General features: G+C 38.7%; 1 protein-coding gene across 1 annotated transcript in view; it reads left to right on the top strand.

Moving 5' to 3' along the window:
• The window catches only part of LOC108938470 (astrotactin-2-like), a 218,420-nt gene that overhangs the window by 113,843 nt on the left and 77,017 nt on the right, over nucleotides 1–27,560 (top strand). The window contains exons 11-13 of the mRNA XM_029259528.1: nucleotides 5,468–5,618; nucleotides 16,189–16,355; nucleotides 17,292–17,480. Of these exons, the coding sequence (XP_029115361.1) occupies nucleotides 5,468–5,618; nucleotides 16,189–16,355; nucleotides 17,292–17,480 (507 nt within the window). The remainder of the gene's footprint in view (nucleotides 1–5,467; nucleotides 5,619–16,188; nucleotides 16,356–17,291; nucleotides 17,481–27,560) is intronic.

Genomic DNA, 27,560 nt, shown 5'->3' with positions numbered 1-27,560 from the left:
TAGTTTTGATGGGGGTACTATTTGTTGGGTTTTAAGTGAACTACATCAGTTACATTATCAAACTTACAATTCATGGAATTTTAGTTCACATTAATTGATTAAGGAAGGGATAATGTACTCAATAATCTGCTGTATGATATAAACACTGTAAGTACTGAGTTGTTTATAACAAAGAATGCTTCACAAAAGTTTGTATTTAGAGTATGAGCTATGTTAACGCCAAATTTTTGTAACATTTTCAAATTTATTATAACTGAAGTAAAATTTATTCATGTTCTTGTCCGGGAGCTGGAGTGTAGTTGTTAATATTCTTACTCAGTCTTCATGAGTGAAACAGTGTTGACAGCAAACATCTTCCAGATATTTAAGAATAATTAACAGTCCACAAACAGTGTTTAATCAGAAAATGTTATTTCTCTGGATGTTTTATTGAGCAAAGGACACTGGGTGCATTTTTGGGAAGGAGTCATTAGCATGGCTGGTGTCGATACATATTGATGCACTGTATAAAGAACAGAAGACGTGAAAAGAAACTCAGTATGAGGTCATGATGACAATATGTCTTATTCTGTTATATTATTGACCATTCCTGTTCATCTCACCAGATATTGCATTCAGTAAATCATCAGAAATCTCGCAAACACAAGTTTTGATGTTCAGTCATATCACACTTTTGTCGATGATTTAGGTAGGTTATTCTCAGAAAGTATCTGCTTAACCCCAGTTATCAGTCATGCTAATGTGAATTTTTTTTTTCTCTCCAGGTATTTCCTTATTGCACTGGTTGATTAAGACCACAATATTTTTCAATAAGCGTTTGCGTTTCATGCGCGTTATTTGTATTCCTTCTTTGTCAGGCATAGTAATTATGCATCATTAGGCCATGTAAACAGGATGCTCTTTGTCGGCTGGTTCCCTGTTGATGAGCGAAGCACAGATGCCTAGCTAATTTATAACAGCCTAGAGAAATATGAGTGCATGCGACTCAAAGTGCAGTCCCCCACAGGAACTGCTTGTGCCATGGGGCCCTTTTCTGCTTTTTTTCTTGCTTTTTTTGTTGATGCAAACGCTTCAGCAGTCCTGAGTGAGATGTGCCTTGGCTTAAGGACACAGCTTGGGTTTTGCTTCCTCAGTAAGCCCCATTCCCCTACCTCATTTTTCGTTCCTTCAACCTTCAGAAGTTTGGGACTTGCCCTCCCGTTACGACAACACAATGGCAAAACTTCCTCTGCCCAGTTAATGGCTGCTATTTCAGGAATAGAAGTCAAGTTGAACCTTCTGAATGCTACTTACACTTTCCTTTTAGAACCCAAGAGGCCAAGCTGCATTGTATAAAGTGGGAAAGTGCGGTATATTTCTCTGTCAGCGAGGCTTGTCAGTTTCTTTTTTTTTCATCTTGATTTGACAGAGTTTTACAAAAACTGCTCTTATGAGTTTTGGGATCACATTCACCCCTGAATGTGAACAAAGTCAAGAGAGAAGCATGACATTAGCCCAGAGAGGTTAGAAAAAGTGTCTTATCCTTCTTTTTTTTTCTGTCTAGTCAAGGTTTTCTCAGCTTTTTTCATCTTCAGTTCTTAAAGGTATATTAAGCTGTATGAATACTTCATGGCACTTCATGGCAAAGCTGTCATAATTTAAGTTTTACTGGCAATCTGACTCATGGTTTCTGATCACGTAAGAGCAGAAGCTGTGTGTGCAAATGAAGGTGTCGTTGCTCTGTAACACTGAAAGATAAGAGAGGATGGCCCTCTGGGTCTCTTTAGAGGGATGTGTCGTGCAGCTGAATCACTCCTCCTGAACCTATCAAAGCTCATTCTACATAGGGGCATGCTGTCCTTAGGCTAAAGCATGAAGTTTCGATGAAGTTGCAGATCTGTCAGGTTAGTAACGATCTTGAAAGATCTCTACTTAGAGGTCACAATGATTGTAACAGTTTGCTATTGCTTCTAGTACAAATAAAGAAAGTCTGCGCTTCAATACATTTACTTGTTTAGCAGACACTTTTCTCCAGGTGACTTCCAGTGAGCTCTGTATATGTAGTGTTATGAGCCCACACACCTTATTCACCGTGGTGACTTACACTGCTAGATACACTACTTACACTGGGTCACTCATCCATACATCAGTGGAACACACTCCTCCTGTCACTCACACACTATGGGGGAACCTGAACAGCATATCTTTGGACTGTGGGAGGAAACCAGAGCACCCAGAGGAAACCCACACAGACACAGGGAGAACATGCAAACTCCACACAGACTGAGCAGGGATCAAACCCACGTCCTCTCATACCATCGAGAGACTGTGAGACCACCATGCCACCTATTCGTTTGAATGGGTGGATGAACCATTTCATATTTAATGAAAACTGTGAATGTATGATTGCAAAGAATATGCTTTAGTATGTTTTTTTATTAGTTATTCATTTAGCAGACATACATCTCAGAAAACATAGAAAAGGTTATTATACCAATAGAGGAAGAAATCCAGATGCAGACAAGTGATTCTTAAAAATACTGTCAATTTGTCTCATGCCATTGTATAAACCAATATACTGTTATAGCATCAAATTTTTTTTGAAAAGCAGATAATTCAGTGCATGTTTCATGTTTACTGAGTACATAGGAGATCAGGGGAGAAAAAACTGGGGAAGATATGTGTCATAAGACTCTTGTTGATTGTTGAACTGAGGTGGGATGGTTATTCCACACATACCAGCCAGAAACCAAAAAACCTGTCCTTTGATTTTGGTCTTGTGTGTGAGCTCACCAAACAAACAGAGGTGGAAAAGTGTAGCAGTCTGGCTGGAGCGTTGCAAACTATCAGGTCTTGTAGATATCGGATGTAGGTACTAAATACAATATTGCAAAAATGTGGGTGAGATCCAAAACGTCAGCAATAAAGAATGAAATTTTAATCATTATGAGTGAATTGAGAGAAACTGCATAGGTTAAACAGACTCTGCAGGAATTAACATATCCAATAACAGCCTGCCCAACATGCAGCAGGAAAATGTCTATTATCAAGGTGTCTCACTTTATGCAAGCCTGTGTTTTAGAGGGTTTTGCTTACTTTGTGAAACCTTCACATTGAGGAAACAATATTAAATGCTCAGTCTTTCTTAGCCAAAAATTGGTTTTGAATGTAATCTTGCAGTTGGTAGTTTTCTGATTACTAGATCAACAGAAGTGTTTGCAATGGCTCAGTCTGTGTGGAGTTCGCATGTTTTCCCTCCCACGTTTGGTGGGTTTCCTCCCACAGTCCAAACACTTGGAATTGGCGATGGTAAATTGCTCATAGTGTGTCTATGGTGAGTAGCACTGTGTGTGTGGTGTGTGTGTGTGTGTGTGTGTGTTGTGTGTGTGTGTGTGTGTTGTGTGTGTGTGGCTACCCTGTGATGGAGTGGCATCCCTTCTAGGGTGTACCCCTGCCTTACAGCCATTATATTACATTCCAGGGTAATCTCTGTGTTTATTATAGAAAGCAATATAATTCACTATAAAGTAGCATAACTTTAAAAGTGCTGTTTGACATGAAACCATCTTGAAAACAAAGTTAAAACATGCAAGTTCTTCTTTGCATTTTAAAACCATTTCTTTGACAAAATTGAGTAAATATGTTTACACCCTTTTCTTAACTCTACTTTGTAAAATTTCTGACGTTATAAAACACAGAAAACTAAACCTGAGAGATACCTCTTTGCAGCAATATGGAGACTACCTGTCTTATTTCTCCTTGAATCTATTTTTAAGATCAAGGTACAGTGAATGTACTGGAAGATTTAATTTCACTATTGCATGGCAAGTCCTCTTGACCAGGAAATGTAATTTAACATGCATTATTATTTAATGTATGTACATATGCTTAATATACAAAAAAATTATTTGCCATCCATCTGTAAATAGGTCTTATTTTGTTGTACTCACTAAGCTCTACTGGTATTTTAATCTAAAAATCTATTTGGGAACATTGATAAGTTTTTTTTTTTTTTTTTTTTTTAATCTCGAGATTAAAATAAAACAGGCAATATGAAAATTATAAGATGATATTTTTGGTTTTTTTAGATTGATTTTTGTATCCTAGCAGATTTGGCATGCTCATATACATGGCCTAATTACATTACATTGCTGATATAATTACTTGCTAATTCCCTGTAAACTAGTCACAGTCACCTGTGTGAAGATCTGGATCGGGCAGGACCTTAATCTGAGGAGACAGGCCCCTTTCACGATGCCAGCATCCTTGCAGTGGGAAATCATGTTTAATCACATCAGCAGCCTTTTGAATGCTTGACCAAAAGCCACATGAGTAATCCCCTTGTCCCTTTCATGAGAACCAACTGCCAGCTGTCCCGGTTTGCTCGCTGAACACCGTGTTTATGGACACGTCCTCTATGAAGCCTGCTTAACTGTCGTTACAAGCTTCTTCTTTCTCTCTATATATTTTTCCTCCATCCTTTTGTCCCTTGGTCTAATAAATTACTGCATTAGATAACATCAGCAAGCAGTTTTCAAGTATTTGAAGAGCTGCAAACATCTCTTTCGCTCTTTGATTATGCAGTGCAAACAGAGGCATTGTTTAATGTGTTCCTATATGTGGCTTGTGTCCTCAAGGTCACCTTCATTTCCCACAAATATCGGCCACTCGTTTCCCTGACGCATGAGTTACACGCCCACAGCTCTTGTCTTTGAAAATGAATCCATAATATAAAACATTCCCCTGCTGAAACCAATATAACCCCTGTGAGTCCCACCTAGTTCATTCAACCACCCCATGACAAACAGGCATGACAGTCAGATTGTCTTGTTTTAAATCTTACTTATATGTTATGTATAAACAATTAGGTAAGGGTTCTTTTATAAGTAACTTTTACATTCATTTATTCATAACACACACACAAAGGTGCGAAAGAAAACTGAGACATTTACTTATCTCTGCTTTTAATATTTATATCTGTTTTTCTGTATAATTTGCTTGAACACCAATAGAGAATAAAACTGGATGTGAAGTCTATGACAAATGTACATATATCTTGCACCACTAATACATACATGTAATAACAAATCCCATTCATTACACAAATTAGCTAACTGTGAAACTGACTGATGTGAAACGTGCAACTGAGTGATTGTAAATAATTAGTATTACTCCAGTTGTTTGGAACCTTCATAGTATAGGATTTTAGGCATGCCATTAAAAGTAGTGAAAGAGTTTACCACAACATGAGTAAAGTAAAAAAAAAAAAATTACTTCTGCTGTAGAACAGAGTGGAAACATGTAACCTAAAAACAGAAATCAGTATGTCTTTTGTGATACCAGGTGAGGTGCAGAGCATCCTAAGAGCAGCAAAGTAAGTTATAACATTGAACTCCACTCCTACAGTAAACTCCTACAGTCACAATTTTGTTCTTTACCTCTTCCTTTCCTGCTAGTCCTACATTGTTACTTTTTCTGCTGTTTTTAGGGAAGAGTCCATCAGGTCCACATACTTTGAGACCGTGGACGACCTGCTGTCCTCATTCGGCCCGGTACGGGACTGTTCCAGGGACAACGGAGGCTGCAGGAAGAACTTCAAGTGTGTGTCTGACCGCCGAGTGGATTCCACAGGCTGCATGGTACAGTGTTCCTACCCAACCATTCTTCATGCAGTTAAACTATTCTACCGTTGACATGTTAGTAATTACTACATAATGTTGCAAACTATATGTGCACAGTAATAGTACCATCACTGGACTTTATTCAAGATCAAACAGTTATTTATATATATATATATATATATATATATATATATATATATATATAGGTGTTTACAGTTGTGTTCTTGAATACCATCTACAGTTCTGCAAAATGTAATGTTCACTATCTACATACCTACATTTGTAGTCACAGTTACACATGTACACATAGATTCAAGTTGTCTGTTTCCTACGTTCCACTGTGAAGTATTGAAGGACTTAAACTTATTTGATTTTCCCATCTTTGACATGATTCAAGCCATGATGCAGAGACATAAATTAAGGTAGACAGTAATGGTGCTGCCTGGTTATGATGGAACATTTGCAGTTTATGAGGAAGGAGATGAAAATTGTATCCTGTGCAGTAAAGTAGGCTGTGGGTTCTGCAGGTGGGATGGTGGGAGTTGTATACTAATTAAATTGATGGAAAAGATGTTCTTTTTGAATGACAGCTCAATCATTAGGCAGGAAGCCTAAGCTGTGTGAGTCTTAGCCTGTAAATGCACTTGTCAGAGGGAGTGATGGACAATCACCTTCTCTTAACAGTCAAAGCAATTTCGCCCCTGTGACAAATGGATACAATTTTGGTGAAACTTTTGTCATATTATCCTAGTTTCTGTGTCCCATTTCTTTCCACCACTCTGTAATGACGGTTTCTTTTTTCTTTTTTTTTTTTTAAACATGCAAGCCGCTGAAACCACTGTAGCATGGTCTGCCTGAGAAACCGAACGGCATTTTACAGACACAGAACAGGCCAAAAAAAGCCTGAAAATATTATTCTACAGTACTGGCATACTGCACCCTTACAGTTCAACCCTACGTGTGCAAAATGTGGATAATGGTACAAAAGTCACACAAATCCATCTTGCAGCTGCATTTCGTGATTTTGAAATTCAGTCCTCTATGTCACGCCCACACCCTCGAGCTGATGCGGAACCTTGTTCAGCCTTTTTTCTTAGTGATCTCCTAGCCTCTTGCTCCACTCCTTCCCGATCCCATTCCGTCCCTTGCTCCTATGTTTCTGTACCTTCCTATGATCATTGACCTTTTGCCTGTGTACCGACCTTGTCTTTTGGATTCTCCTTGTAACGACGTTCACGCCTCGAAGACCCATTGCCTGTCCCTTGACCTCCGCTCTTGGATTTTCCTGAATAAACCACGAATTCCGCTCTGCACTTGGGTCCGCCACTTCCTTCCGGAACCAACCATGACACTCTATAATACAAGGCACTTTGAGATGTAAACGTGTGAACGATTTGTACATAATGTTCAGTGTTGTACAAATCAGCCTAATAATGGGTTTTTGAAGTATGCCTGGTTTAGTTCACAGGGAATCTAAATAATACAGCTGCACAGAGTACATGTGATATGTCAGATATGTTGGGTAATAAAATTAAAATTAAATAAAATAAAAAAAATTGTACAAGTAATTGGTAAACTACGTTAAGTGCACAATACTTAACGTTACAAACATTGTTATATTAAATTATGTTAAAGATTAAATTATATGTTTTGAACCTTATTAAAAAAATTGCTCCTTGAAACAAATGTCACTTTTGTTTACTTTCCCAACCATTATTGGACAGTAAAATGCACCCAAACAACAGGAGTATTGGAATATTAATTCAGCTCACCTCCATGGTGTTTACAGTTCACATCTGGAGTTACTTAGGGTCAGTATTCAAGATGAGAACTGTTGCACATGGGACTCAGGACTCGTCACTGAAGGGGAATTTTTAAGAATAAGTATTTTTGAGAGTAAGTCATTCTTAAGTAGTTTCAATGTGCCTCTAACTGAATAAGTTTTTTAAAATATTTTGTTGTTTTTAAACATTGCAGATATATCCAAGGCTTCTACAGAACGTACACAGCAAATAATCAAAGTACTGCTCTATTATTACTCTTGTATTTATTGTACAAGTAATAAAGCAAACTGAAAGTGACCAGATACTGGTGTATACTGCACACAATGTTTAATAATGGTAATAAAGATAATTAGGATAAAAAATTAATTTCATTCCAAAGTGTACCCTCACACCCTATATTTCCAGAAAAGGCACTGAACTACTGCTAAGCTGTATAAGACGAGCTGTTGTTCAAAAATGAATTAAAAAACTACAGTTTAATTCATTATGGTTTTAGTGTAGGTTATTTTAGAACCTAGGTCATAAATAAAACAAAAGACATCTGTATTATGATGCTTTTATTTGTCAAATTTACATATAAATGTTACAAACAGGCTTCCAGTCTTAATTGTGTGCTTAAGTTGAGGACCCAGTGTACAGCTTAGAGGACATTATTCATTTTGAAGAACAAATATCCATATACCCACATAACAATGCATGTTTAATGAATACAGTGGTTAGCAGTGAGTTTTGCTGTTGAAAAGTTATGAGTTTATGTTCCAGACCCCTTATCATAAACAAATTCTTCTAACACAATGGTTCAAAGTAAATGTTTTGAAAAGTGCAATGACATTAGCTTAACAAAGATAATTCAATGACAGTGGCATTACACAGCAAAATTAATTATTCTTTCAGAGGAGTGGGTTTGTCTAGCAGAGTCACATATCTGTGACATCTGAATCCCTCTCATGTGAGAGACATCTGGCCTTCTTATCATCTTTGAGCAGCCTGGGATAAAAGTGGGGCACAGTTATACAGAGTGCAGTAAAGCACAGTACCACCCACTATAGGTTCAGTTTATTTGAACATCTTTAAAATATGTATTTTCTTCAACAAGTTACCTGTGTCTCTGTATCATTCATCTTTCTCCGGCATATCAAAACCTGTTATGTCTCAGATTCTATCAGAAGTAATTTATTATGCCATTTAGTGGCTTAGTCCACATAGTTGTACTTTATCCATTATCCATTTAAACAGCAGGGTATTTTAGAGTGTAAATTTAAATAACTGCCTCACTTAAGGGTATAAATACATTTCTTTGGTACTTCTTTCAGTATCATGTAATTCATGTGCTCTTTCCCATTATAGCATGTCTACTATTTTTTTTTTTTTTTTTATAAGCCCCAATGTTATTGATCAGATTTAAATATATTTTAATTGAGTTTTTTAACTAAATCATCACACTTTTTCATATTTAATGGAATAGCAGTGGTTAAAGCTATGATTTTACATATTTTAAACTCTCATTCATTGCTGTAAACATTTATTCAACTTCTTATTCATTCATATATTCAGAGACTGGCAATGGTGATGGTTTTGCCTCAAACCTAAGATGAAATTAATTGCCATATGTTCCCTCAAGAGTTGTACTTTGCATAGTAATTTGTTTTTGGCAGAGGGGCTGTATAAAATTTGCCATTTGTCAGTATAAAGATTTTCACACTGCTTCACAGTGAAGAAAAGTGACTTAACAGTAGTGTCTTTCATATCTTACCCATCATACAATGGTGAAAAGTTGCATATGGAATTTTTAGCTTATTTTGTATTATTATTTTATTTCATTAACCACAGTAACAAACCAGCACAACTAAAATAGGGTAAAAGATTGCTCCGAGGAGGAAGTTTCCATTATTTCCACTTTAATCTTTGTTAATTGGTTAAAAGCTTCTGGAAAAAGAGAGAATTTCATACATTAGTGGAAATAAAAGTATAATCTAGGTTTCCTCAAACACACACAAACACATTCTACGTACTGGTCATATTATAAAACATGGTGTTCGTTGGCCTTAATTGTTGATTCAGAAACAAAATTGTGATTGTAAATGTTGTTGTCATGGGCGGCCGAGAGAACCGGGACGGCAGGACCCAAGTGCAGAGTCGTTCATTTGGATTCAGGGGATCAGGCAAGTTCTCAGTGTTGGGGACAGGCGAATGGTCGGTCAATCGGCGGTCGGGGTCGGAGCGGGGATCCATGGATGAGGTCAGGAGACAAAGCGAAGAGTCGGTAACAAGGCGAAGGCACGAAAACTGGAGGACGAGAACTGAGAACAAGGGTTGAGTGTGCACTGGACATCATGAAGGAGGGCAGTTGTTTCTGACGAGATTCCACAAAGGTATGGGAGCTGAGGAGGGTCTTTTAAGGGGTGAGCAATTAGTCAGGTGCTGGAGTAGAGTCAGGTGCTGTCAGTTGAGTTGTGGGCGTGGGTGTGACAGTTGTTTGTTAAAATCATCATCTTGATTTTGTAAAGACAAGGGGGGCAGGCCTTTTTCTTTATTAAATCTTTCACCAAAAATATCTTTGCAATATCTATGACGTTTACACCAGCACTGATTATGATTCCATTGCACTTGTCGTCACAGCAGTCCCACTGGAACCTTGAGTATGAACTATTTAACTTTATTCCATTTTGTTTTATTCCCTCCATTAGGTAAAGAGTACCATCTATATAAAATAAAGAAAGCCAGCAAATAAGGCTAATACAGACTATTTGTATGTGTATCTCAAAGTACAGTGTTATTTAACAAGTTTCCTTTCCTTCTCTTATTTTCACCTTTCAAACCTTCTTTTTTTTTTTTTGAACAAAGACCAGGTTTCACTGTGGATACTACCGGTCCCACAGCTCATTTTCTTGCAGACAGTCAATGTCAGAGAAAAAGGAAGCAGCACCAGCAGTGAGTACTGCTCTGTTATGGAGGTGCTCTGCTTAGAAGAGAGGTCCACCATACCCACCTGGCTCCCCTTCTGTAGCTGAATAGAGGCTTTTCTGAAGTAGTCTGTGTATGTGAAAAATCTGGCTAAACATTGATTAGTATTCCAGCTACGCTCCATGAAAACTTCTGATGGCTTTAAACTTAGGATTAATAAACATCTGTATGGATGGCAATGCCACACACTGAGGTGTTGACCTCAGGTAGCATATGTTCCCAGATATGGTGACACATTCTGTCCAATGGGATTATTGCTACTTTCTGAACATTTCTATTCTGCACTAATTTTCACCAGGTGAAATATTTCAGACAGATATAAACAAGCTATATTATATTATATTATATTATGTTATGTCACTAATCCACCTAAACAGCATGTCTTCAGACAAAATATATCATCTTATGATTTTCTTATTGGCTGTGGTGTTTTAATCTCAAGGTCTAAAAACCAAAACATATCAATGTTCCTAAAAAGATTTTTAGATTGAGATTTAGATTTAGAAATTAGTCTAAAAAATTACCTACTCTTCTCCACAGGGGAAGAAAGTCTTGCTGTTCTATTATCTTGTTGCTTCTCAATACAGAACAGTTGGTGCAGATTGAAAATTGTAACCAGCTAATACTTCATTCTCAACCTTTCCAGTGGATTCTTGTAGAGCGTAAAACCTTATTAGATTGAAATCGGAGTCTTCCAAGAAAACATTTTTTTTTTTCCTTTGGTCTTTACTGAGCGCAAGTGACATTTCCAAGTATTAGATGTGCAATCCTCATTTGTTGAACAGAAATATCGTAAAAGACAATGCACAATTATAAACTACAGTATTCTCTGACAATAGAAAGCTCAACAGGTGATTCCCAGCACGCCTTTGGAAATGTACTACACCCAAGTTGATTGTTTCTGATTGATTAGTTTAAAAAAGTCAATATGATGCTGTTCTGAGTAATTATTTTGTGGAAAAAGAAGTAATAAATTATTAAGTATTATGTTCAGTTTCTGCCTGAAGGCATTTTAATTAGCTATTTTAATTTGATGCATTCCTATTTAAGGTGTTCTAAAGTGAAATGAAGAATGACCTCAAATCCTCCCACATGGTGAGCAGTCTGCCACTCTATGATCATGGCAAATGTCTGCTTTCCACCAGTATTTCACTCTGTTTAGTTTGGTGGCTAACTTCTGGAGTATTTTAATTAAACAGCACAGAATCCTTTCATCTGTGAAAGTGGTTTTCGGTTTTTTGCTGAGTGGCCTTGTTCCATGGTCTCAGATTTTTTTTTTCCTGTTTAATCGTTGTAACTTCCATTAGGACCGTCAGAGACTGCAGGATCAGCAGAGTCAATGAAACCAAGTGGAACCCCTTCTTCATCCCTTCCATCTCTAAGACTGTCGTTCCAATCCCCCCCCCCACACACACACAGATATACACCCCTAGTCACACCCACCCTTGTCCCTCCAGCAAATCTGTATGGTATTTGTACAAGTACGAAGTTAAAGCCAGTGCATGGAACAGCACTACACAGTTTTCCCCACAATGAATAATGTACATTTACACAATGTATAACTCCCAGCGGACTGACTCCGCATATTATGTACAACCTGATGAAAAGAGATCTTACAATCTCAACAAATAAAAATAATATCAAAACAGACACTGGCAGAGACATCTGTTAACACTCCTAGTTAACAAATAATGTCAAGCAGTTTTTTTTTCTTTTTTTTTTCCCCACGCTCTTTACTCACATAGCTTTCAGGATCCAAAGAATAATAAGTAGGCTTTGATTTGGGATGAGATAAAGATGTTTAGCATCTACTACCATGATGTATGGTTAATGTTCTTCGGGAGACTGGTGATAGTAAGGTGGCAGAATTTTAATCAAGAAGAATAGATTATATTTGCAGTGATAATTGCCTATTCAAGGTATTTCAAGTGAGTCTAAGACAAGAAGTTAAACTGCATGTCTTTGATTCCAAAGGAGAAGATGAAGCCATTTAGTCACAGTGTACAAGTAAAACTTTAGATTAAAAGGGAGAAATACCAAATGCCATAAACTGCTTCTGACTCTTAGTTGACCTTAAAGTGACTGTTAGGTTACCTTTCACTCATCGTGCTAATTTGGTCCCAACAATGTAATACCAATTGGACCTGTGAAACAAATAAGTGCCTTAGACATCCAGGCAGCTGGCCAGGACTGAGAAATAGATACCACTACCTACAGCTCTAATGAAACCAGTGCAGTTCTCATCAATAAGTCCTAACCAGTTAAATGGCAAGTCACGAAACCTTCATTGGCTCTTCATTGAAGAACTTTATGACTGGTTTAGAAAATCTGCCTCCTTAATTTTACTTCTCATCATCTGTATTGTCTCAAGCCACCCAATGGATACTGTGCCCTAGAAATGGTCCTTGATGTACCACAAGTAAACAATATTGACTCCCTATCCTGAACTGTTTAAGTGTTGCCTGGCACTGTACCATCCTCTGCCTGTTCAGTACACCTCATTGTATGTTAACAAAGTAATTAGAAGAGTTATCGATTGGCTGAGGGGTATGAAATAAGATATGATGAAGGTACATTATTTATTTGTCACTGCCCCCATATTCTGACAGCTTTAGATCATACCGAAGGAGGTCTTGTCTTGGTACAATGCAGTTTTAACTATGCTAATTTATGTGCACGCTGTGTTCTTTATTGTTACAGTTCTGCATTGTTTGCCCACATTAATTTATAGAACTGTTTGACATTTATTGCAGTACTAATTTCTTGTTTTGCATTACCATTTTATGTTTCAGTCAGCTTTATGTCTTCATCATATTTTTTACAATATCTCCAATGCCATTTATCATCAAAATGATTTTAAGTTGGTAAATATGCAAGTAATTTTGCTTTGTTGTGTTTGAATTAGACACACTCAGTGGGCTGTGTCAGGCACAATATCTGATCCACCTAAGCAGTCCCATCATTTCCAGGAAAGAAAGGCCAGAATCATGCAATGCTGTATGTTCCCGAATCACCAACTTATTAAAAAGGCATAAAGATTAATGAGCTGGGATCTCTGGGGGTTGCACACATTAGAGCACTTTCTGGATGAGCCTAGGTCCTGCGGCTCAGACTACGGTTTAAATATGAGCTCCGTCATTAGCAGAATTTGACAAAGAGATCCTCTGTGGCAAAGAATAATTGGCACTAGTCTGCAAAATCGGGGAGGAGGGGGGCTTCAGTTCACCATGTGTCCATGTTACTCAGCCTATCCACTCCTAGGAATCTGTCAGGTGCCTGAAACTGCCGTTTGCTGAGGGAGATACGATAGATTACCTTTGTTGTATTTTAATTATTCTATGTAGTTGGCCTATCTTGTCTGCAATCATCAGCTAAACGTCTGTCATTTGGTGGTAACTGAATTATATTTTACATCAGCATACAGAACTGGGCTTAGTTTTTTATTTATTATTATTTAAATAAAGTAATACTTTGTTTCGTGCATTTCCTTTCACTTTCTTCTATCCCGTTTTACACAACAAAACTAAAACAACATTTCTGGCCAGCCGTTATAGTCATTAATTAACATTAATGTCCCGCTGCTCAGCACAACAGGAATCCACTGCTTTCAATTTCATATAAGATGAGCACTTATTGATGTAATTATTTTTTTTTTCTTTGCAGTATTTTAAATATCTGATTAATAACTCAGTGGGTACATAAATAAGTTACACTGGTGGTACTTTTTAACAGCTAGTTGCATTAGAGCTGGTGAGAAAGGAATTTCTGTTGTTCAGGGCACGGTTTGTGAGAAGTGTTCTCTGTGTTCCACTGAGAGATGGATGGTCTTGGATGCAACTGCCCTCCTTTTGTGAAGAGAACAAATACAGTAGTAAGTAAATGAATGAATAAATAATCACATTCATGCCAGATCCAAACGAAAGATAAAACAAACTTGATGGATGAATTTCCGAAGTGAGACGACTTCAATCTGAAGACGACGCAACAAAATCTGCCTCAGTCATACTCTGGAGCTATTCACCTACAGCACTGATAATGTTCAAAAAATTAAAGCATACAGGCAGGAAATACGTACAAGAATCCACAAACGTATCTGCGAATCTTGAAACGATTCACAATTCGCATGCATGTGGGTTCATACAAGTAGGCATTTCATGTGATCTCAGCCTAGAGTGATAACTTTCAAGAGATGTCCACCTGTCTGTTGGCAGAACCATTGTTGATCTTAAAAATGAGAGGAAAAAAAAAATCTGATGAATTCAAAGAAGTTAAACCTTTTAGGTGAGACAAGGAAGGGAAAACAGTGTACGTGAGGAGACTGCACAGAAATAGTATCAGCATTCATGCATCTGTGCCTGACCTTTATAACAGATTTTTGCTCAGGAGGGACTCATTACTTTGGACTAGAGCATGTTTAAACACAGTAGGAAAGGGCATATGGGATATCAGCCAGTCTTCTGGCTTCTTCCTTGGATAGTTGAGAAAACTTCTTATAGATCGAGCAGATCCGATCGGCCTCATGTTTAACAGCATGCCTACTCCGCACTGAGTGTCCAGCAAGGTCAAAACACTTTACATCTCCAATGTCAAAACTACATTAAAGAGAAATGAAAGAATATTTCATATCAACATAGCAGGATTTCTTAACTTTTCTTCTTTGGTTATTTGTTTATTGATACCGCAGGCCTGCAGACAGTCACCGATGTTTGTATTTACATTTATATTTACATTTATTCATTTAGCAGATGCTTTTCTCCAAAGTGACATACATCTCATAGAAAATACAATATGTGCATTATATTAGCAGAAAGAGAGACTTGGATGCAGAATGCAAACGTGTGATTTTAAAGTACAGTTAGTTTCTTACTTTCCACCATATGAATAAATGTACATCAGCAGTGTAAATGTTTCTATTTATTTATTTATTTATTTATGTATGTAGAGGGGGGGCGGTGGCACAGCAGGTTTGGCCTGTGCCTGCTGTCTGGTGGGTCTGGGCTTCGAGTCCCGCTTGGGGTGCCTTGTGACAGACTGGCGTCCCATCCTGGGTGTGACCCCTCCCCCTCCAGCCTTGCGCCCTGTGTTGCCAGGTTATGCTCTGGCTCCCCGCGACCCCGCTTGGGATGAGTGGTTTCAGTCAATGTGTGTGTGTGTGTGTGTGTGTGTGTGTGTGTGTGTGTGTGTGTATATAGTGTACATGTATATAAATATATATATACACTATTTTATATATACACTATATACTACACTATACATACACTATATTTTTTATGTATATATAGGTGGAGGAGCGTAGCAGTCTGGTTGAGGTGTAGCAGATGATCAAGTCTTGCAGATATCTGGGAGCAGTTCCATTTATGCTTTTGTAGGCCATAACCAGGGTTTTGAATTTGATCTGGGAAGGTCTAGAAAGCCAGTGCAGAGAGATGAGGAGGGGAAATAGGGACGGATCCTGTGGAAGTTATGCAGGATGTATATGCAGGTCCGAGTTGCCGCTTTGTGCTGAGAGAAAGTATTTCTCTACAGGCTACAGGCATTTTTTTTTCTTTTTTTCTTTTTTACCCCCGTGTAGTCGAAGGGCATATAATACACTGACTACTATATGAATCAGAACATGTGCAACATAATAACCAGCCTAGTTTGTTCACTGATAGTAGTTTACAGTTCAACTCTCTGTATCACTGCCATTCCACTGGTATACCACTTCATCAGTTTCAAGCTCTTTGTAAAACTTCTGCTACTGTTTTCACAGTGGGTGGAAGGGAGAGCATAAGGAGAGTGGGAGGACCTTTCAAGATCATCTCTCCTGTGTTAACCCTCGTTCCCCTTTCCTGCCCCAGTGTCCAGAAGGCCTGCGGCCCATGAAGGATGGGTCGGGTTGCTATGACTACTCCAAGGGGACCGACTGCTCGGATGGCTTCAACGGCGGCTGTGAGCAGCTGTGCCTCCAGCAGCTGGTGCCCCTGCCAGATGACCCTACTTCCAGCAATGTGCTCATGTTCTGCGGGTGAGTGTGGGAGGCCTACTGTGTCCAATGAAAAGTTCATATCTACATCGCAGCACTGCAACCAATAAGCTTTCTGAGGAGTTTGTTCCTCATTTATTTGTGCTAACGTTGTGACGTGAAAACTATTTGCTTGGGAAAACAGAAAGTCTTTCTCAAACTCAGGTTATAGTTCTCATCTGAATTAGTACTGATTTTAATCTGAGCCTTCCAGTGTATGTCAGAGTATTTCCCGTGGTTGCTCAGTGGACTGAATGAACAGAAACAAAAAAGCCTTCGGTCTGTTGATTTTTTGCAGAACATAAAAATTCTCGATTTCAATCAGCTTAATCCATACGCTCCAGAAATTCACAAATGCTATTTTAGATTGTGTCAGTGTTAAGCACTGCAGAACTGTATTCTAATTTCTTGGAGTTTTTGATCTGTATGCTGAACATAGAAAATTAGGATGAAGGGTTACAGCTGAAAGGGAATCTCTCAAGAACTGAAACACTGAATGTTATTAAACTCCTCCTGATCGGTGCAGCATAGTGACAGTGGAAAGCTGTCATGCAGTCATGTGTGGGTAACAAAAAAGGCCCCCTGCGTTTGTCACTTAATATGATTCTGCTGCAAAAATGCTTTACATGTACTCCACTTTTAATGTCTAAATGTTAAATAAAGTAGACATCACTGAAAAGAGATGTTTGAAAGAATGCAGGTAAGATTGCTGTTACTTTAAATTGCTTAATAAAGCAAGAAGGGTGACACAGAGTATCCAGGCAGGCTTTTTCTAGAACTACAAACAACTTAAAATGTGTCATATGAGTTGTCTAAGCCTCCCAAACATTGTCTTTTGATTCTACTCAACTTTCCCCACTTTCACTCCTCTTTCACTGGGGAGTGTTGACAGCCTGGGGAAGCTAGGTAATGCTGTTTGCCCTCTGACTCTGGCGTCAGGTGCGTGGAGGAGTACCGGCTGGCCCCAGATGGGCGCTCCTGCATAATGCAGACGGAGAGCTGCGAGGGGCCTTCCTGCCACCGGCGCAGCAGCCGAGGGAACGACACCCTCTTCGGGGAGATGCTACGCGGGTACAACAACAAAACCCAGGAGGTCAACCTAGCCCAGGTCTTTCAGATGAGCTTCAGGTGAGTCCCATGTCCACTGTTCAAATTATCTCTGCTTTCATATTATTAGATCACTCAGGAGTAAAGTATCACCAAACTTTCCAAAAGCACCATCTCCCATACTTTATCAGAATTCAAAGGGCTAAGATCAGCTTCACAGCCCCAACTTTTAAATCTGTTCATATCTGCATGTGATTGTCTAGAAGGTACAGTGAACAGAAATACCTGTATAGCTCAAATACAGGGTGAGAGTTTAGGCTTTAGGAGGGTGCGGTGGTGCAGCAAGTTTGGCTGGTGCCTGCGCTCTGGTGGGTCTGGGGATCGAGTCCCGCACAGAGTGCCTTGCAACAGACTGGCGTGGGTGTGTAACACCAAAGAACATCTAGTGCACCATCAGAGCTGGAGCAGTGCTTTGTCAGTTTCCCCTTATAACACAATAAACACAGATTTTACCTTAAATTATACAAACTATATCATTAAACAATCGACTCATTAGTGACTCTCAACTATAATACCGTGATGATGGAAGAGGGAGCGACATCTAGTGGAGATTCTTCGAACAACGACCTTTTACTTTTGACCTGAATAAAAAGGTGACAGATTCTCGAAGATTCACGGATTCGCAGATTCTGTTTTTGAAAATTAAGGGTGAATTTCAACTATACGGAGAAAGAGAAAAAGGAAAGCGAGAGATTTGCCAACTCTTTTGTTAGCTGGTCATCTGGATTTTAATCTAAGGTCCAATAGAGAGTGATGTGCTGGGACACAGTGGCACAGCCGGTAAAGCCGCAGCCTCACAGTTTCTGAGCTGCTGAGTGGGTATGGAGTTTGGATCTTCTCCTTTTGTTTGTATCCTGCAATAAGTTGCCTTTGAATCAATGACACTTCCATTATCACAGAGTGATACTTAGCACTACACTACAGGCCAGTATACACTTAATTAACAATTTACATTTACATTTACATTTATTCATTTAGCAGACGCTTTTCTCCAAAGCGACGTACATCTCAGCGAAAATACAAGTTGTGTGGGTGCACCTCAAAGAAATGGGACCAGAAGAATTCTCCTGACTACTACCCATGAACATAGCATGAATTGACAAGAGTCTTGTAAATATTAAAAGAACTAAGAAAAATCATATTTGCACTTACTTGTGTGATGTGCACTGGTTCATATGGTGGAATGTGACAAATTAACTGTAGTCTAGAATCACATGTCTGCATCCAAATCTCTCCTTCTGTTAATATAATGCACTGTTTTATTGTTCTTTTTGTACCTGTTCTTGTATGTCGCTTTGGAGAATAGTGTCTGCGAAATTAATAAAAGTAACTGTACAGAGTGGGAGCTTGGTTGGCATTCGCCTGGCTCTGTGTACTTGTTGGCACTTGGAAACCAGCTTTAAGACAACTCCTTGCACACCACTATAATATATCAGATGTTTATTTGCTACATTTCTAGAACAGAAGAAAATGAATGAGAATTAAATCTTAAAAAGCACGCACACTTGCCATGCGGCTATGTTTTCTTCAGAGGTCCTGGGGCTCTAAATAAACCTGGTGAGATGAGTCACTACCGGTACTCTCTACCATCGTGCAGAGATCAGGGCAGGGCAGCTCAGTGACAAACACTGGAAGACAGACATAGACTAACCTATAGGTTAAAACTTAAATATATGTAATACAGATACTTTTTCTTCTTTAGATGTTCAGTTTTTCATCAATATCTATTTTTACAGCTTCATATTTTGCCAGTTACTCCTGTCAAACAGCAGTTCCTTTCTGGCAGAAGTTGAATTTCAGTTGCACTTTAATTAATGAAAGGAGCACTCATTTAGATTTTATTTTAATTTTTTTTTATTATTATTCTTAACAAGGTACAACTAATTATGATTGTGAATTAAGTGTGAACGACAAACATTGCCTGCAGAGGACTATAGGGATGGTTTCTCCACACTCTCCGCATTCCTGTGTGTGTTTCTTGTGTATGTCTCTAACTGCAAGAGGGTTTTGAAGTGGCCCAGCGGAGGAGGTGACCCGTGCAGCGGACACGGACAATGCCCATCGGTCAGCACTGAGAGCCCTGTCTCAGCCTCCTCACCAGGAAGCTTGGGGGAGAGAGCGTTTTAAAGCAGCTCTACACATATTGGCAAGTGCCGCTAAGAACTGCGGGTTTTTGAGGCAAACGGAGGCCCTGGACTGATGATGCAGCTATGTCTGATGCTTAAAAATGTTAAAATTGTTGGATCGTTTAGAAAATTATAGGTGGATTGCCGGAGTCATTCGATTCACGAGAACCCCTCGGTGAACCGGTTCTCTGAATGGAACGAGACGCAGAGGTTTCGTTTGTTATTTATCCTTTCCTTGTCTTTGCCGTTTAATCTGGCAATATTACACTTCAAACATTTTTGTTTGCCAGCATCCTCTAAGGACAACGGTGAAAGACGTCTTTTGTTTTTTCCTTTAGATTAAAGATGTACAGAGTGAAGAGTCCACCAAAGGGAGGGTTGGTGCAGCTGACTTGTTTACTTGATAAGACATTTGACAGAGCAGTAGAAATGGAGGTATACGTTAAAAGAAAGCAAAAGGGTTTCACCTACTAGTTTTTTTAAAGCCTTAGTGGTTCCATGTACGATTTACAGGGAGGGAGGAGGGGAATAGCGTTGTTACAAATTGGGCATGCTGGACTAATTGGGTTGTGCGTACAGTAATAACAGTCGCCGCACAGATTACCCTTATCTCACTGCCACCTTTTTGAGCCCCTGTTGCAGAAAATGTGTTCCACTCTTGTGATGCTGGGACTTCACAGCTCTGTCTTACCGCAAACTGGAGGTGCGATGCCGCACCGAAAGCTGTTTGGCAAATTTTAGCAGGGATGCTGTGATCGCGACGTGTTCGCATTTACATTTACATTTATTAATGTCGCAGATGCTTTTCTCCAAAGTGACATAGAGATCAGAGCTCTTTGAAAAAGGTTCATTTTACAACAAAGAGTTATAGATTCAGTCATTATGTCTTTTCACCAGCTGATGCTCTTCTCTTGTGTGCATTTGGAGTTTCTAGCTGTTCTGCGACTTGGTTCCAAATAATTGCCTCTAACTAGACTTGCAAAGAGGCCAGGAGGAGTGACTTTCCTCTGCTTAACCCAGAGGTTTTGTAAGAGGATGATTGAATTTCTCTGGGGGAAGTTGTGTCACGCACCTTTGTTTGCGCTTCTTTTTATTTATTTATTCCACTGCTCTCTTTATACAGAATAAATATGAACTTGGCCTCCCAAAGGGCATACTCACTAGGGCAATAGCAACTGCTTTGCTGTCAGGCAGTAAAACCTTATTTCCCGATCAAGTCCCACTTTTGACAATATGGGTCAGGTGCTCTTGTTTTTGTTGTAGACAATTTTGTGGGGAATTCAGAATTGGTCATTCAGTAGGACTGTCACTCCTCAGCCCTGGCTTTGCTCTGCCGAAGGTGCTCAGATGACCGATTCCCCACCAGTGACGAGGACTCGCTCTGTCTGAGACCTTAATCTCTCGCTGAGAGGAAGGACAAGGTCATGTCCTGCTCTACAGAAGGTTATGTGTGGAGAAGAGGCCTTGAACCTCTTCCAGTGGTAAGCAGGCTGTGACACACTGTTGTTGGCCTCAGTCTGAGAGCATACAAATCACCACTCAGGGTGCACTTAATGGTCCATGTCAAAGAAGCTTAGCATCCTGTTTTCACCTGCCAGTAGGCTTTTTGAACGGATAGGGAGCGAGATGTGATGGCTGCTCAAATATGACACACAATACCAAACTGTACCAAAAAGTGAAAGCAGTAAGTTCAGTTGAGCTTTATGTTCACCTTCGCAACATGCAGACAATGGTTTCCAATCTCACTTCCAGCTGTAGTATCCTTCCGCAATGTACCTCAGTGTACCACACCTTGCTCCAGTAAAATTACCTACCTTTATAAATGGGTTACTCATCGCAGGTAACTTAACGCTAAGTCCCTTTGGAGAAAAGTGTTACACTTACTTATTTAGCAGATCCTTTTCTCCAAAGCAACTTCCAATGAACCCTATGTAGTGTTATCAGCCCACACACCTTATTCACCAAGGTGACTTACACTGCTAGATACACTACTTACAATGGGTTACTCATCCATCCATCAGTGGAACACACTTTCTCTCTCACTCACACACTATGGGGGAACCTGAACAGCATGTCTTTGGGCTGTGGGAGGAAACCTACACAGAGACAGGGAGAACATGCAAACTCCACACAGACTGAGCGGGGATCAAACCCATGTTCTCTCACACCACTCAGGCGCTGTGAGACAGCTGCGCTACTTGCTGTTCCACCTGGTACGTAAATGTGTACTTTTAATGAGTTTCAACACTTCTTTGTTTTAACAAAAGCAAACAAAGATGCTTATGGATCTTAGCAAAAAAAAAAAAAAACACAGATTATTGTGTCAATTGAATGGTCCTTGACATTTTGGATTCATTTGCCAGTTGACCATTTGAACTGCTGAGAGAACCGTTATCTCTAAGCACAGCTTTTGATCTTTTTGCCAGTGTTTTAGTCTTTAGTCTTAACCTAATCTTTTTATTGTTCATGCTGCTCAAATAAGTTCTGTTTTATATATTTCCAGTTCATTTTCAATGTCGTACAGTGTTTTTACTACATTTTACCAAGCTGGTGATATGTTTCAGTATAAGTACATCATCTACAGAGTCAGAGAACATTTATAAACACTTTTCTCTTTGGTTTCTCAAAGCCTTTTGGGAAAGAAGCAGCCTGCAGCCTGCCAGTTGTGAAAAAGGGGTTCCACTCCAGAGTCCAGTAGATGAGAACGGGATGGCGGTGTGCCAAGGCAGTGGTGTCACCGGAGCAACAGGAAGGGTAGGAAGAGCAGGGCTAAGCGGTACAGCGTCGAGGATCAAATATGAGGAAGTGCGATCGTTGGCCCTCCCACCAGAGGTATTGCGGTCCCCATTCATCCTTGTCCTTTAATTCTCCGCACGTCCCAAAAATCGATTCGCTGCCTACTAGCCGAGCCCCCTCCCACCCTCAACCCCCACTTGTGTTGACAAATCTCCTTCATGTCACTCCTCCCCACCTTAGACTCCAGTGTGGAGTGCTTGAAAATGTCCTCTGTGCCTGTTCTTCGACTGATACGTTGGCATGCCTTCTCCAAGCAAGATCAACAAAGGGGGTGTTTTAAACAAAAGCATAATGAATTCTTGACTGTAGTCAGATAAACATGAGTTTGAAGGGCCTCTGAGCCAAATATAGAAGAGCTTTAAAGAAATACTTGTTTTTGAAGCATCAGACCTCGACATGTGAGGTACTTTGCAGACGGCATTGTGTTATCAAGTGAAGTGTCTCATTTAGAAAATGCAACTGAAAACACTCAAAATGAAGGGTTTATGACAGTATTTTAATATACTCAATTGTGCTGCCTTGACACGCACTAATTGCATTATGCCTGTGTGTGAATTCATGGTAACAGTGTTATATGATGAAAAGGTTTTACTATGAGTCACTTTTCACGACATTGCAACCGGTATGAGATATACGAATTTTCCAAGCAGTGAAAAATGTGTGAAGTAATAACTTTAAAAGTGCTTTAGCTTGTTAAAAATCATCGAACGACAAAATCCATTCCTGTACCATTCTGGTGTCTTTAATTACCAGAGCTGGAAACCAAAAACACATTCAGTCTCTGTTATAGAGGGGGAACTGACTTGTGCATCCATTCTCCATAAGACAGGATGAATTTGTTCCGTGAATTCACCTCACTGAGAAAATTCCCATTCCAAATGGGGTTGGATACATTTTTCATACATTTTATTTATGAAAATATATGTATTTTTAATTTTTCATAAACATTTCCTACGAAAAAAAACTAATGGTAAAATACCAGTAATAAAGTACCAAAATAGATTTTTTGATTCACTACAATGACAGCAGTATATTTTAGAATATTTATTAAAAAAATTGTTATTTATAGCTCGTGTTTTAGTGAGGACCTTGTTTGTTAGTTTTTTGTTTGTTTGTTTGTTCGTTTGTTCATTAATAACCACTTTTCCAATTCATGGTCATAGAGCTCTGGAGCGTACCCTTAAGGCATGAGACAGGGTACAACCTGGACTGAGTCATGCTGCTGATAATTAGGCTCACAGATGCTTATGATACAAAGAAATACAGTTCAAAAGGTCATTGCCTATGTCTTTCACTCTGCAAAGCATGCAGATCTTACACCATTAGAGGTAGGCACTGTGTAATGTTACTTACAAATGTTCCATCCCCTTTTGCTGAGTCTTAAAACTCACCTCTTCCGGTTCGCCCATGATCTCTTAAGTTCATGTCATATGTAAATGCTCATGCACTATAACTTTGAGATCATGCCTGTTAAACAACAGATAAACCTTCACGTAGCTACTCCTGTAATGTAACGTAAGTGCATGGATGGATGGATGTATGGATAACTCTGATGTATGAAAAAATTATGTATGGTGGAAAGAAACAAACTAACTGTACTTAAGAATCACACGTCTGCATCTATGTCTCTCTTTCTGCTAATGTAATGTACACGTTGTATTTTCTATGAGATGTACGTCGCTTTGGAGAAAAGCATCTGCTTAATGAATAAATGTAAATGTAAATGAAAATGTAATGTGCTTAAGACTGTAAGTTTCATTGGAGAAAATCATCAGCTGAATGAACTGATAATAGCAATAGTACTGGGTAAATAGGAGGGTAAATAAGCAGATTTACATTTCTGAAGGGCTAAAACCATAAGGTTTGAGACACTGAGTGTCAGTATCTGTTATAAAAAATTTATACAAGGCAGTGTACTGAATAAAATTCCCACTGTGGAAGGAAAATGATTCTGATCGACTGGTGTCCCACCCAGGATGTACCTGCATTGGACCCAGTGTTTCCAGCATAGGCTCTGATTCACCTTGACCCTGCTCAGGACAAGTGGTTATTGAAATTGGATGGATGGATGGATGGATGGATGGATGGAATAATAAGTGTGATGTATAAAAACCTGAAGCAGAGGGGATGTCAAAAAGCATATACAATAAAGTGTACAAAAATGTAGTATTAGTTATTATTGCTGATACTTTTTGACTTTGTTACCCTTCTATTTTCATAAGTCATTGCAACAGCTTTTCACTGTATAGAACCATGCTGTACGACGGCTGAGCGTATCTGTAAAATGTGTGGATAATCAGTTTTTCACCATGTTGCTTTATAGCTTGATTTATTGACTGCTACTGTGCAATGTGTACAGTTGCATTATGGCTCAGCTACAACCAAGGTTGCTCCTCCTAATCTTTAAAACAAATTACTGTTGTCACACAGTTTATTTCTGCAGTATCCCAGTGCAAATCCTTGCTGTATGGCTAATCCATACACTGTGCATTTGTTATGTTGAAAATGGAAAAACTCTCTTGTCCTGCCATTAAGACCTTGCAGCCTGACCTGGAATCATCTAAACGGCGTAGAAGGACTTGGACTAGCACTGCTCTCTGTTGTTCGAAAGGTATATTACATCTCCAAGTTACTTTACTTATGTAAAGTCATTGTGTATCGAGGGCTTGAGACGTTTACCAAAAATCAGACTCCAGCAAGTGATGCAGCATGAATGATGGTCACATAAGGGCATTATACAATACGCTGGGATTCATTCGTGCTTTGGTTTGGAGTAAAGGTCTGTGTCAAGCAGATTTTTTAATCTCATTACCACTCGCAATCTTGATGTGTTGCAGTCATCTAATAGAAATTGAAATAAATTGCTTCATGGCCACTAATATACACTTCCAAAGGCACTGTTAGAAAGGAAATTAATAAATAAACATGGTAGTACATTTAAATAAATTGACCTTTCTGTAATAGAAATGCTGTTAAGCCTCTCAGGGCCAAATTAATACTAGCAGAAAGAAAAATCTGATTTTAGCAGCTGATGCTAATTTGCAACGTTTGTCTGGAGAGGGTTAATAGTCTATTTTATATAAAGGTTATTTCTGTGAACACCAGGACTTTTAATTCTTGCTGAAAGTAATGTAGAAATATAATATAACTTTAGTTCAGAGAAGGATGGAAATAAAAATCTTTATTCCGTAATTGTAGACATAGAATGCGACTCACAGAAAATGAGTGACACAACTCTCCTGCAAAGTCGTTTTTATTTTCCGATGGCGCAACCCCAACTCCCTCTCAGAATTTGTAAAGAAAATTGTTGTGAGATAACAACCGTGTTGGATCTTGTGGGACTTCCATAGTTCTACGAATATCTTCTAGGGTTGCTAGCTAACTAGGGTGTTGATAACTAAGTAACTATTGTTACACAGTTTTCCATCATAGGATATGGGGTTTTGCTTTAAAATATAGATATATAGATACATAAATTTGCAGATCTGTTGAAAGGGGCTCATCTACTCACTATAATGTTATTCTAACTAAAGTCACCAATCTATCTTTTATTTTGTACTTTGGATTTATTTCTTTGTTTGTTTGTCTGTCTGTTTGTTTTTGAAATCTGGCAGATTCTGGTACAAATGCATTCTTGAACATCCTTAAGAATGCAGGTCCTCTAAGAACAGTCCTACTAAACTAATCCTGTATACTGAGCACTGCCAGTAGACCAGTGTGTGACTCCAGCATTAAAGTGAAGCCTTTTTGAAGGAAAGGTCAAGTTTTCCTGAAAGAAGTTATGATACATGATGTGAAAATTGTTAAGCTGTCACTCTGTGGTCCACCAAGGCTAGCCACGTGAAGTCATTTGATTGTTATAATGATATGTTTCTTATATACTAGATACTAGGAGGGATTTTATGGTGTAATGGTTAGCACTCTAGACTGAATCAGTGACTGCAGTTCAGCTCAGGTGGTATCTGGTAGCTTCTCATTTTTGATGCCGAACCTATAACGCTAAACCTTTGTATCTTTAGAGCCAGCAGGTAAGACAGTGGTTCATGCTGTTTCTTGCAGTTATAAAAAATATTATTATTATTATTATTATTGATCACACAGTGCTCTATATGTGTGCTATGCTCAGCCCAAGGCATATGAGGACCGTGGTTTCATTACCACAGGAATTTATTCATTTTTACTTTTTTGTCTTTCCTAATGACCCTTTAATCCTTATTTCAGGCCTTACGTTTGCATTTTAAGTGTGATAAAGTGTGTGGTCTGCAGTGTCTCACAGCAGAGCTGCAATCTGGTGTGACACTGGAGATTTGTCATTGCCATATATAGTGCTGCCTTGGGCTCTTCTCATTACACATCCATTAGCACAGCAGATATTAATGGCCTTAAGCATATTGCACACATTTAAATTAGAATGTAATCATATTAAAATGTGTGATAGCCTAATATGTTTTACGTTTACATTCATTTAAAGGTTTAATTATGTTTTTATTTACATTTATTTATTTATTTGATGACCTTCCTTGTTGAAAGTGTAGTTTAAAGACAAGCGCAAAATTGCACAAGTATTAATTATTGTGAGTTAGTTAGAATTGTTAAGTGACCTTAGTTGACACTGATTAAAAATGAAAATTGAGATTTCAAATGTCAGATTTCAAAATGATTGAAACTAACTCTGGGAATGCTTTTCAGAATGTGACTATAATGGTCTCACAGCTGTAATGAGAACAAGCAACATTTAGAGAAAAAAAATTATTGCCATGCAGCAATAGTACCTTTATGTAATAAAATGCTGTTTTGTGGTTTTTGTTAGAAGGCTGACATAGAGACCACCGTAAAACTGTTATAATCACTATAAGCAGTCATCTTCCCAGGTCCAAATGATTTTTTGTGATTATTTGCAGTGGATGAAATAATGTCACTGTTTTGAAGTTTGCTGCCAACACACCTATTGGTAAAAAAAAAATTGAGTTTATTTAGTTGTTCCCTTTAATTTTGCACATAAATAAACAAATGAGTAGGTGCAGGTATCTGAAGACCATGACCTTTTTTATTTTTTCTTCAAGAACTTCAGTATCCATGGAGATAACACATTTTCTATTTTTCTTTTTTATTTTTTTAAAATCATACATGTCTTTTTATCTGAGTACTAACCTGAACAATCTTTATTCTATGAACCATG

Source organism: Scleropages formosus, chromosome 17 (assembly GCF_900964775.1).
Source record: "Scleropages formosus chromosome 17, fSclFor1.1, whole genome shotgun sequence".
In the NCBI taxonomy this organism is placed as follows: Eukaryota; Metazoa; Chordata; class Actinopteri; order Osteoglossiformes; family Osteoglossidae; genus Scleropages; species Scleropages formosus.
Note: the sequence above shows the minus strand (reverse complement) of the source record. Positions and strands in the feature narration are given on the sequence as shown.